The sequence below is a fragment of the Oncorhynchus gorbuscha genome, unplaced genomic scaffold (assembly GCF_021184085.1).
Source record: "Oncorhynchus gorbuscha isolate QuinsamMale2020 ecotype Even-year unplaced genomic scaffold, OgorEven_v1.0 Un_scaffold_553, whole genome shotgun sequence".
Classification (NCBI taxonomy): Eukaryota; Metazoa; Chordata; class Actinopteri; order Salmoniformes; family Salmonidae; genus Oncorhynchus; species Oncorhynchus gorbuscha.
In genome coordinates, this window is record NW_025745384.1 from 1 (window position 1) to 13,137 (window position 13,137).

Genomic DNA, 13,137 nt, shown 5'->3' on the forward strand with positions numbered 1-13,137 from the left:
AACTATATCCCCAGTGGGGATTCTCTCAGTGAGAGAGGCGTCACTACAGTCCCTGGTTCGAATCTATATGTTCTCTGGTGTTGTTTAAACGAAATCCCCAGGGGGATTCTCTCAGTGAGAGAGGCGTCACTACAGTCCCTGGTTCGAATCCATGTGTTCTCTGGTGTTGTTTAAACGAAATCCCCAGGGGGATTCTCTCAGTGAGAGAGGCGTCACTACAGTCCCTGGTTCGAATCTATGTGTTCTCTGGTGTTGTTTAAACGAAATCCCCAGGGGGATTCTCTCAGTGAGAGAGGCGTCACTACAGTCCCTGGTTCGAATCCATGTGTTCTCTAGTGTTGTTTAAACTAAATCCCCAGGGGGATTCTCTCAGTGAGAGAGGCGTCACTACAGTCCCTGGTTCGAATCCATGTGTTCTCTAGTGTTGTTTAAACTAAATCCCCAGGGGGATTCTCTCAGTGAGAGAGGCGTCACTACAGTCCCTGGTTCGAATCCATGTGTTCTCTAGTGTTGTTTAAACTAAATCCCCAGGGGGATTCTCTCAGTGAGAGAGGCGTCACTACAGTCCCTGGTTCGAATCCATGTGTTCTACTACAGTCCCTGGTTCGAATCCATGTGTTCTCTAGTGTCGTTTAAACTAAATCCCCAGCGGCGCAGCGGTCTAAAACACTGCATCTCAGTGAGAGAGGCATCACTACAGTCCCTGGTTCGAATCCAGGCTGCATCACATCCGGACAGTGATTAGGAGTCCCGTAGGGTGGGCCACAATGGGCCCAGCGTTGGTCAGGGGGAGGCCGTCATCGTAAATAAGAACGTGTTCTTAAAATGACTTGCCTGGTTAAATAACGATGGAATAAACATAATAATAATAATATATGCCATTTAGCAGACGCTTTTATCCAAAGCGACTTACAGTCATGTGTGCATACATAACAACAGAACCTGACGGAGGGGTTCTTTGTACGTCTACATCGCTTATGAACATGAACAGGAAGATGACTCCTCACTGAGCCGTTGAACAGGAAGATGACTCCTCACTGAGCCGTTGAACAGGAAGATGACTCCTCACTGAGCCATTGATGAACAGGAAGATGACTCCTCACTGAGCCATTGATGAACAGGAAGATGACTCCTCACTGAGCCGTTGAACAGGGAGATGACTCCTCACTGAGCCATTGATGAACAGGAAGATGACTCCTCACTGAGCCGTTGAACAGGAAGATGACTCCTCACTGAGCCGTTGAACAGGAAGATGACTCCTCACTGAGCCGTTGAACAGGAAGATGACTCCTCACTGAGCCGTTGAACAGGAAGATGACTCCTCACTGAGCCGTTGAACAGGAAGATGACTCCTCACTGAGCCATTGATGAACAGGAAGATGACTCCTCACTGAGCCATTGAACAGGAAGATGACTCCTCACTGAGCCGTTGATGAACAGGAAGATGACTCCTCACTGAGCCATTGAACAGGAAGATGACTCCTCACTGAGCCGTTGAACAGGAAGATGACTCCTCACTGAGCCGTTGAACAGGAAGATGACTCCTCACTGAGCCATTGATGAACAGGAAGATGACTCCTCACTGAGCCGTTGAACAGGAAGATGACTCCTCACTGAGCCATTGAACAGGAAGATGACTCCTCACTGAGCCATTGAACAGGAAGATGACTCCTCACTGAGCCATTGAACAGGAAGATGACTCCTCACTGAGCCATTGAACAGGAAGATGACTCCTCACTGAGCCGTTGAACAGGAAGATGACTCCTCACTGAGCCGTTGAACAGGAAGATGACTCCTCACTGAGCCGTTGAACAGGAAGATGACTCCTCACTGAGCCGTTGAACAGGAAGATGACTCCTCACTGAGCCATTGAACAGGAAGATGACTCCTCACTGAGCCATTGAACAGGAAGATGACTCCTCACTGAGCCATTGAACAGGAAGATGACTCCTCACTGAGCCATTGAACAGGAAGATGACTCCTCACTGAGCCGTTGATGAACAGGAAGATGACTCCTCACTGAGCCGTTGAACAGGAAGATGACTCCTCACTGAGCCATTGAACAGGAAGATGACTCCTCACTGAGCCGTTGAACAGGAAGATGACTCCTCACTGAGCCGTTGAACAGGAAGATGACTCCTCACTGAGCCATTGATGAACAGGAAGATGACTCCTCACTGAGCCGTTGAACAGGAAGATGACTCCTCACTGAGCCATTGATGAACAGGAAGATGACTCCTCACTGAGCCGTTGATGAACAGGAAGATGACTCCTCACTGAGCCATTTATGAACAGGAAGATGACTCCTCACTGAGCCATTGATGAACAGGAAGATGACTCCTCACTGAGCTATTGATGACCAGGAAGATGACTCCTCACTGAGCCATTGATGAACAGGAAGATGACTCCTCACTGAGCCGTTGAACAGGAAGATGACTCCTCACTGAGCCATTGAACAGGAAGATGACTCCTCACTGAGCCATTGATGAACATGAAGATGATTCCTCACTGAGCCATTGATGAACAGGAAGATGACTCCTCACTGAGCCGTTGAACAGGAAGATGACTCCTCACTGAGCCGTTGAACAGGAAGATGATTCCTCACTGAGCCATTTATGAACAGGAAGATGACTCCTCACTGAGCCGTTGATGAACAGGAATATGATTCATGAGAGATCAATCACTAACAGTCCAATAGTTATCAGTATGGACTAACAGGCCAATAGTTATCAGTATGGACTAACAGGCCAATAGTTATCAGTATGGACTAACAGTCCAATAGTTATCAGTATGGACTAACAGGCCAATAGTTATCAGTATGGACTAACAGTCCAATAGTTATCAGTATGGACTAACAGTCCAATAGTTATCAGTATGGACTAACAGTCCAATAGTTATCAGTATGGACTAACAGGCCGATAGTTATCAGTATGGACTAACAGGCCAATAGTTATCAGTATGGACTAACAGTCCAATAGTTATCAGTATGGACTAACAGGTCAATAGTTATCAGTATGGACTAACAGGCCAATAGTTATCAGTATGGACTAACAGTCCAATAGTTATCAGTATGGACTAACAGGCCAATAGTTATCAGTATGGTGAGTTGGACTAACAGTCCAATAGTTATCAGTATGGACTAACAGTCCAATAGTTATCAGTATGGACTGACAGGCCAATAGTTATCTGTATGGACTAACAGGCCAATAGTTATCAGTATGGACTAACAGGCCAATAGTTATCTGTATGGACTAACAGGCCAATAGTTATCTGTATGGACTAACAGGCCAATAGTTATCAGTATGGTGAGCTGGACTAACAGGTCAATAGTTATCAGTATGGTGAGCTGGACTAACAGGCCAATAGTTATCAGTATGGACTAACAGGCCAATAGTTATCAGTATGGTGAGCTGGACTAACAGGCCAATAGTTATCAGTATGGACTAACAGGCCAATAGTTATCAGTATGGTGAGCTGGACTAACAGGCCAATAGTTATCAGTATGGTGAACTGGACTAACAGGCCAATAGTTATCAGTATGGTGAACTGGACTAACAGGCCAATAGTTATCAGTTTGGTGAACTGGACTAACAGGCCAATAGTTATCAGTATGGTGAGCTGGACTAACAGTCCAATAGTTATCAGTATTGACTAACAGGCCAATAGTTATCAGTATGGTGAGCTGGACTAACAGGCCAATAGTTATCAGTATGGACTAACAGGCCAATAGTTATCAGTATGGACTAACAGGCCAATAGTTATCAGTATGGTGAGCTGGACTAACAGGCCAATAGTTATCAGTATGGTGAGCTGGACTAACAGGTCAATAGTTATCAGTATGGACTAACAGGTCAATAGTTATCAGTATGGACTAACAGGCCAATAGTTATCACTATGGACTAACAGTCCAATAGTTATCAGTATGGACTAACAGGCCAATAGTTATCAGTATGGACTAACAGGCCAATAGTTATCACTATGGACTAACGGTCCAATAGTTATCAGTATGGACTAACAGGCCAATAGTTATCAGTATGGACTAACAGGCCAATAGTTATCAGTATGGACTAACAGGCCAATAGTTATCAGTATGGACTAACAGGCCAATAGTTATCAGTATGGACTAACAGACCAATAGTTATCAGTATGGTGAGCTGGACTAACAGGCCAATAGTTATCAGTATGGACTAACAGTCCAATAGTTATCAGTATGGACTAACAGGCCAATAGTTATCAGTATGGTGAGCTGGACTAACAGACCAATAGTTATCAGTATGGACTGACAGGCCAATAGTTATCAGTATTGACTAACAGGCCAATAGTTATCAGTATGGTGAACTGGACTAATAGGCCAATAGTTATCAGTATGGACTAACAGGCCAATAGTTATCAGTATGGACTAACAGACCAATAGTTATCAGTATGAACTAACAGGCCAATAGTTATCAGTATGGTGAACTGGACTAACAGGCCAATAGTTATCAGTATGGTGAGCTGGACTAACAGGTCAATAGTTATCAGTATGGTGAACTGGACTAACAGGCCAATAGTTATCAGTATGGTGAACTGGACTAACAGGCCAATAGTTATCAGTATGGTGAACTGGACTAACAGGCCAATAGTTATCAGTATGGACTAACAGGCCAATAGTTATCAGTATGGACTAACAGACCAATAGTTATCAGTATGGACTGACAGGCCAATAGTTATCAGTATGGACTAAAGGGCCAAGAGTTATCAGTATGGACTAACAGGCCAATAGTTATCAGTATGGACTAACAGGCCAATAGTTATCAGTATGGTGAGTTGGACTAACAGGCCAATAGTTATCAGTATGGACTAACAGGCCAATAGTTATCAGTATAGTGAACTGGACTAACAGGTCAATAGTTATCAGTATGAACTAACAGGCCAATAGTTATCAGTATGGACTAACAGGCCAATAGTTATCAGTATGAACTAACAGGCCAATAGTTATCAGTATAGTGAACTGGACTAACAGGCCAATAGTTATCAGTATGGTGAGCTGGACTAACAGGCCAATAGTTATCAGTATGGTGAGATGGACTAACAGGCCAATAGTTATCAGTATGGACTAACAGGCCAATAGTTATCAGTATGGTGAGCTGGACTAACAGGCCAATAGTTATCAGTATGGACTAACAGGCCAATAGTTATCAGTATGGTGAGCTGGACTAACAGGCCAATAGTTATCAGTATGGTGAACTGGACTAACAGGCCAATAGTTATCAGTATGGTGAACTGGACTAACAGGCCAATAGTTATCAGTTTGGTGAACTGGACTAACAGGCCAATAGTTATCAGTATGGTGAGATGGACTAACAGGCCAATAGTTATCAGTATGGACTAACAGGCCAATAGTTATCAGTATGGTGAGCTGGACTAACAGGCCAATAGTTATCAGTATGGACTAACAGGCCAATAGTTATCAGTATGGACTAACAGGCCAATAGTTATCAGTATGGTGAGCTGGACTAACAGGCCAATAGTTATCAGTATGGTGAGCTGGACTAACAGGTCAATAGTTATCAGTATGGACTAACAGGTCAATAGTTATCAGTATGGACTAACAGGCCAATAGTTATCACTATGGACTAACAGTCCAATAGTTATCAGTATGGACTAACAGGCCAATAGTTATCAGTATGGACTAACAGGCCAATAGTTATCACTATGGACTAACGGTCCAATAGTTATCAGTATGGACTAACAGGCCAATAGTTATCAGTATGGACTAACAGGCCAATAGTTATCAGTATGGACTAACAGGCCAATAGTTATCAGTATGGACTAACAGGCCAATAGTTATCAGTATGGACTAACAGACCAATAGTTATCAGTATGGTGAGCTGGACTAACAGGCCAATAGTTATCAGTATGGACTAACAGTCCAATAGTTATCAGTATGGACTAACAGGCCAATAGTTATCAGTATGGTGAGCTGGACTAACAGACCAATAGTTATCAGTATGGACTGACAGGCCAATAGTTATCAGTATTGACTAACAGGCCAATAGTTATCAGTATGGTGAACTGGACTAATAGGCCAATAGTTATCAGTATGGACTAACAGGCCAATAGTTATCAGTATGGACTAACAGACCAATAGTTATCAGTATGAACTAACAGGCCAATAGTTATCAGTATGGTGAACTGGACTAACAGGCCAATAGTTATCAGTATGGTGAGCTGGACTAACAGGTCAATAGTTATCAGTATGGTGAACTGGACTAACAGGCCAATAGTTATCAGTATGGTGAACTGGACTAACAGGCCAATAGTTATCAGTATGGTGAACTGGACTAACAGGCCAATAGTTATCAGTATGGACTAACAGGCCAATAGTTATCAGTATGGACTAACAGACCAATAGTTATCAGTATGGACTGACAGGCCAATAGTTATCAGTATGGACTAAAGGGCCAAGAGTTATCAGTATGGACTAACAGGCCAATAGTTATCAGTATGGACTAACAGGCCAATAGTTATCAGTATGGTGAGTTGGACTAACAGGCCAATAGTTATCAGTATGGACTAACAGGCCAATAGTTATCAGTATAGTGAACTGGACTAACCGGTCAATAGTTATCAGTATGAACTAACAGGCCAATAGTTATCAGTATGGACTAACAGGCCAATAGTTATCAGTATGAACTAACAGGCCAATAGTTATCAGTATAGTGAACTGGACTAACAGGCCAATAGTTATCAGTATGGTGAGCTGGACTAACAGGCCAATAGTTATCAGTATGGTGAGATGGACTAACAGGCCAATAGTTATCAGTATGGACTAACAGACCAATAGTTATTAGTATGGACTAACAGGCCAATAGTTATCAGTATGGACTAACAGGCCAATAGTTATTAGTATGGACTAACAGGCCAATAGTTATCAGTATGGTGAGCTGGACTAACAGGCCAATAGTTATCAGTATGGTGAGATGGACTAACAGGCCAATAGTTATCAGTATGGACTAACAGACCAATAGTTATCAGTATGGACTGACAGGCCAATAGTTATCAGTATGGACTAAAGGGCCAAGAGTTATCAGTATGGACTAACAGGCCAATAGTTATCAGTATGGACTAACAGGCCAATAGTTATCAGTATGGTGAGTTGGACTAACAGGCCAATAGTTATCAGTATGGACTAACAGGCCAATAGTTATCAGTATAGTGAACTGGACTAACAGGTCAATAGTTATCAGTATGAACTAACAGGCCAATAGTTATCAGTATGGACTAACAGGCCAATAGTTATCAGTATGAACTAACAGGCCAATAGTTATCAGTATAGTGAACTGGACTAACAGGCCAATAGTTATCAGTATGGTGAGCTGGACTAACAGGCCAATAGTTATCAGTATGGTGAGATGGACTAACAGGCCAATAGTTATCAGTATGGACTAACAGGCCAATAGTTATTAGTATGGACTAACAGGCCAATAGTTATCAGTATGGACTAACAGGCCAATAGTTATTAGTATGGACTAACAGGCCAATAGTTATCAGTATGGACTAACAGGCCAATAGTTATCAGTATGGTGAGTTGGACTAACAGGTCAATAGTTATCAGTGTGGACTAACAGGCCAATAGTTATCAGTGTGGACTAACAGGCCAATAGTTATCAGTATGGACTAACATACCAATAGTTATCAGTATGGACTAACAGGCCAATAGTTATCAGTATGGTGAGTTGGACTAACAGGCCAATAGTTATCAGTATGGTGAGCTGGACTAACAGGTCAATAGTTATTAGTATGGACTAACAGGCCAATAGTTATCAGTATGGACTAACAGGCCAATAGTTATTAGTATGGACTAACAGGCCAATAGTTATCAGTATGGACTAACAGGCCAATAGTTATCAGTATGGTGAGTTGGACTAACAGGTCAATAGTTATCAGTGTGGACTAACAGGCCAATAGTTATCAGTGTGGACTAACAGGCCAATAGTTATCAGTATGGACTAACATACCAATAGTTATCAGTATGGACTAACAGGCCAATAGTTATCAGTATGGTGAGTTGGACTAACAGGCCAATAGTTATCAGTATGGTGAGCTGGACTAACAGGTCAATAGTTATCAGTATGGACTAACAGGTCAATAGTTATCAGTATGGACTAACAGGCCAATAGTTATCAGTATGGTGAACTGGACTAACAGGCCAATAGTTATCAGTATGGTGAGCTGGACTAACAGGTCAATAGTTATCAGTATGGACTAACAGGTCAATAGTTATCAGTATGGTGAGTTGGACTAACAGGCCAATAGTTATCAGTATGGACTAACAGGTCAATAGTTATCAGTATGGACTAACAGGCCAATAGTTATCAGTATGGACTAACAGGCCAATAGTTATCAGTATGGACTAACAGGTCAATAGTTATCAGTATGGACTAACAGACCAATAGTTATCAGTATGAACTAACAGGCCAATAGTTATCAGTATGGACTAACAGGCCAATAGTTATCAGTATGGACTAACAGGCCAATAGTTATCAGTATGGACTAACAGGTCAATAGTTATCAGTATGGTGAACTGGACTAACAGACCAAAGGCCCTTCACACAGATACATGACATTGTATTGTAATTTACGTCACAATGAATACTATTATTGTCCTCAATGAGTGACTGACTGAGCAGGATGAACTGTATCTCTCCAACTCTCTTCATGAGTGTTGTATTTAGGGATCAGAGTGATGACCTGACTGATTGATAGGGGTGATTGGTGCGGTTTTACACGGATGAATCGTGAACTGAAAGGAACTATTGATAAAGATGTGCCAGTGTTTAGAAAGGGAAGCATCTCCATTAAAGAACAAGAAGGTTTCACTAACTGGTACTGTGTGTGTGTGTGTGTGTGTGTGTGTGTGTGTGTGTGTGTGTGTGTGTGTGTGTGTGTGTGTGTGTGTGTGTGTGTGTGTGTGTGTGTGTGTGTGTGTGTGTGTGTGTGTGTGTGTGTGTGCGTGCGTGCGTGCGTGCGTGCGTGCGTGCGTGCGTGCGTGCGTGCGTGCGTGTGTGTGTGTGTGCGTGCGTGTGTGTGTGCGTGCGTGCGTGTGTCTAAATGCCTAATCTATCACACATATAATGTATTATTCTAGATCGGCCCAATTTAAATAGTTCTATTTGTTATTTTCTGTTTTCTGTTTTATGTCCCTTCAAATGTTTGCTGCTGTAGATTTGTATTTGTTTCATTTAGAGGGTTATTTTACGGGGTAATTTTCACCTATTCAAAAATATATAAATAAAAATGGATGATTTAATAGAACTATCAGCTTGATAAGCGCCGTCTACAGACGAGTGTAATCTGTCATGGAGCTAAATGACGTGATGAGAGGTCAGTGAGACAGTGAAGATCTGTCGTCAAAAGTGGGTATTCTAGCTTCTTATCGTATCCAATCGTTTTACTTAACTTGATAATGACCTACTTTCAATCATTAACGCCAGGGGGTCCAAGGTCCACTGAGTGTCCTGAATGAATCCTGTACGGAATGCTGTGGTCTGTGGAATGCAGACTGGTATCCAACGACCTGTAGCCTAATCCTAAATGCAGATTCAAATGGAAACCCTTTGTGTGAAACACATCGAACCAAAACCAAATGTTCCAATGAGACGCTGCTCTTTTATTATAATTCATAATGTCATCATATAGGTTCATTTTTACATTTTAAACATTTTTTCTATAACATTGGCAACATTAGCATTGTAAAAAAAAAACATTAAAAAGTGCTTCCTTTTCCTTATTAATGTAAAAGTCTCTATATGTTAGCATTTGTTTAATAGAATCCAATAAGAGTCTGGAACATTCTAGAACATGTATAGAATCCAATAAGAGTCTAGAACATTCTAGAACATGTATAGAATCCAATAAGAGTCTAGAACATTCTAGAACATGTATAGAATCCAAGAAGAGTCTAGAACATTCTAGAACATGTATAGAATCCGAGAAGTCTCAGCCAGTGGTAAAGTCCAAAGTCTTACTTCACAGAGAGAGAGAGAGAGAGAGAGAGAAGTCAAAAGGCACTGCATGATGACATCAGGCTTGTAAAGGAAGAGGGGGCTCAGGGAAAAAGAACAGTGACAGTCCAGTTGACACTGTGGAGAAGCAAAGCTTCAAACAGTATTTCACAGCTGAACCAGTGAGAAAACAGGCCAAAGGGTTGGATCTTCTTCGTGTCAAATCATCAGACAGAAGACGAGGGCAACAAAAATTGCATAGTTATACTTTCCTTGAAGAAAAAAAAGGTGCAATCTAGAACCCTTTGAAGAACCCTTGTTGATTCCAGGTAGAACCCTTTACGGTTCTAAGTAGAACCTTCCACAGAGGGTTCTACAGTACATGGAACACAAAAGGGTTTTTACCTGGAACCAAAAATGGTTCTCCTACAGAGACAGCCGAAGAACCCTTTTATCTAAGAGTGAAGAGGAACCTTTTCACATAAAAAAAAAATAAAAGATCAATTATACATAAATAGAAAGCTTTGAGTTTATAAAGAGTTTTTATTTACACTGAGAGGCGTGTTCAGATTAGTACCCAAAAACATATGGAAGAAATACAAAATGTGCCTCATTCCGTTGTATTTTGAAGACATTTTATAGTGCGCGCGACAAAAACTGCTCGTGAAGAAGCAGGTACCACAGTATAACACGTTTGCAGTCGTTTGCTGCGGCGTTTAATTCCGTCCATAGATCTCCCCGACGTGTGAATGCTGACGCAGCAGACAGCAGCAGGATATGAGTTCTAGCTGTCACCTTTATATGGTCTTAATGTCTGAACAGCAAATACATGGAAACATTCTGATCACCGCTCAGATTTGTTTTGTTTTGCACAAAAAAAACAAACAAAAAAATTATGTGGAAAGCTGTGTGCACTTTGCAGTTTAATAATATACTGTAGCTCTATAAGTCAAATGCACACATGTTTAGTTTAGTAAGACAAGAACATGGTATTGAGATGCGAACGTTAAAACATGAACATCGAGCAGGCTAGTGATTATTGTGAAAATCATGCCCCTGTTCCTTCAGCTGCACTGATATGTTGTTTTTGCGTGGCTAAACACACAATGTTATGTAATAAAAAGGCACACACACACACACACACACACACACACACACACACACACACACACACACACACACACACACACACACACACACAACACAGGTCCACTGTTTAAACGTGGAGAAATGAGCTTATTGTTTAAAGTACAGAAGGCTTGTATACCTCAGCTGCCCTGTCTCTCCTGAAGAAACAAACTGTTGTAGTCACAATCTGTCAGATCAATCTATAGCGTGTAGAGGCTATATCCAGGAGACGTGTACAAGTAAGTGTTTAAAAGTCCCAATGTAAAAGCTACTATAGTCCGTGTTCACTGGCAGTTGGCCATGGGTTTGAAAGATCCATCGGGAAGTTGTCTGAAGATGCCCCTTAATGTGTCCAGTTCTCGGGTAAGATGTTCCACTCTCTTCCGCAGTCTTTCGTTGTCCGACGCCAGCTCGATCACTTTATGCTGCGTCTCAACATTGCGCATTTTCGCCTTGTCTCTACTCTTCCTCACCGCGACGTTGTTCCTCTCCCGCCTCAACCGGTACTCCGTGCTGGCCTTGTCGACGCGCTTTTTGGATTTACCCCGGTCTCGGTCGTCGCGTCCCATCATCTTCATGGATCCAACGGAGGACATGCTGCCATCCCTGTGGTGTGGACTCGGGACGGGCGTCGGTGGAGGCGTCGGGTGTCCCGGTTGGAGATGCATGGTCGTCTGCGCGCAGTGCGCAATCTGGTACTGAAGGTGGGATAGGTGCTGTGGGAGATGCTGGTGGGAATGGTGGTAGGTTGGAGGCATAGAATGGCTCATTTCATCTTCTTCTCTGGGCTCTTGCTTTATCGCCACAGGTCTGATTCTCGTGGACTGGTTATCGTAAATGGGTTCAAGTTTAGATGTGTCCATATACCCGGGAATACAACCATAGCCCTGCTGCTGCTGCTGCTGTTGGTGGTGCGCCCCCGAGCCAGAGCTCACCCCGTGGGGGTAGGATTCGTACTCACTGTTCGCCAGCTTGAGTTTCTCTTGCTTCGAGCTGTTGTGGAATAGATCAGCCAGGAACTCGTCGTTGAAGGCTGCAGGGTCGATGTAGGCGCTGATGTCAATGGAGTTTTCGTTCTCACAGATCTCGCCGAGGTCTCCTCCTGCTCCGGGTCCAGCAGCGGAGGGGTCTTTGTAGCAGTAGGCGCTTTGCTGACTCTGGCTCTGGGCTAGGCTGGTCATTAGGGGTCGTGGGGCGACCTCATAGAGGTTTGGTTGCTCCATGGAATATCTATAACCCGCCAGACATGGTGAGGAGCTGCGGGAATCCAGCTTGCTCACAGTACCGGAAGAAGCCGCACTGGCTAGACGAATAAACAGGACAGCTCCTTCACAGGTGCTCTCTCCAGGTATGAAGTAAATCTCTAACTCGCCACGAGAAGCTATAAACTAAATGTCTTGAATAAAGACTAGTGACTTTCCCTGGTACGACTGGTTTCGTCGAGACTATAGTTCTAAAGGACACTGTTTTAGCTGCAGGTTGAACTACTCCAGGCTGCGGAACCTCACAACTGTCAAAGTAGTCTCCTCTCTCCTTTATATGCAGAGGGAAGGGGGCGGACGCGCAGCACGCAGGGTCCTATTGCGCGCCTTGAGGCAGCAGTAGGTTATAGTAGACTAGACTGAAGATCCAAGGCCACATCACTTTACACCTGGAGAATATATATTGAATTTAATCAATTGGATCACTTAAAAATGATTTAGAAATATTAATAATTATATTAATATTTGCAAAAAAAACATTTGGTTTGACATTATTTAAATATATTTTAATATGTATAACACCTTGATTTATTGTCATAATATATAATCTCATTCGAACAGTTTCCCCTTGTGCATTTGAACACCAAACGTCCCCAGCAGAGCGACGCAACAGCCTCATTTCAATATATAAGACAAGCTATTTTGATCATTGAGTGTCCCAAAATATTTTGCATGTTTTAAATGAAATATTATTTGGTTATTAAACTGCTGTTTCCATCGACGCTTCTACTAACGGTAAAGCCGTTAAAGTGACGTTAATA

General features: G+C 42.6%; 1 protein-coding gene across 1 annotated transcript; it reads right to left on the bottom strand.

Annotated features, from left to right (window-relative positions):
• Positions 1–9,631: 9,631 nt before the first annotated feature.
• On the bottom strand, positions 9,632–12,641 carry LOC124018647 (CCAAT/enhancer-binding protein alpha-like). Its single transcript, XM_046333985.1, has one exon. The coding sequence runs from the start codon at positions 12,335–12,337 to the stop codon at positions 11,399–11,401; it is 939 nt and encodes a 312-aa protein (XP_046189941.1). The 5' UTR covers positions 12,338–12,641; the 3' UTR covers positions 9,632–11,398.
• Between the last annotated feature and the right edge of the window lie 496 nt (positions 12,642–13,137).

Coding starts and splice junctions, on each gene's coding strand:
- LOC124018647 (XM_046333985.1), bottom strand. CDS start 12,337: ATGGAGCAACCAAACCTCTATGAGGTCGCCCCACGACCCCTAATGACC.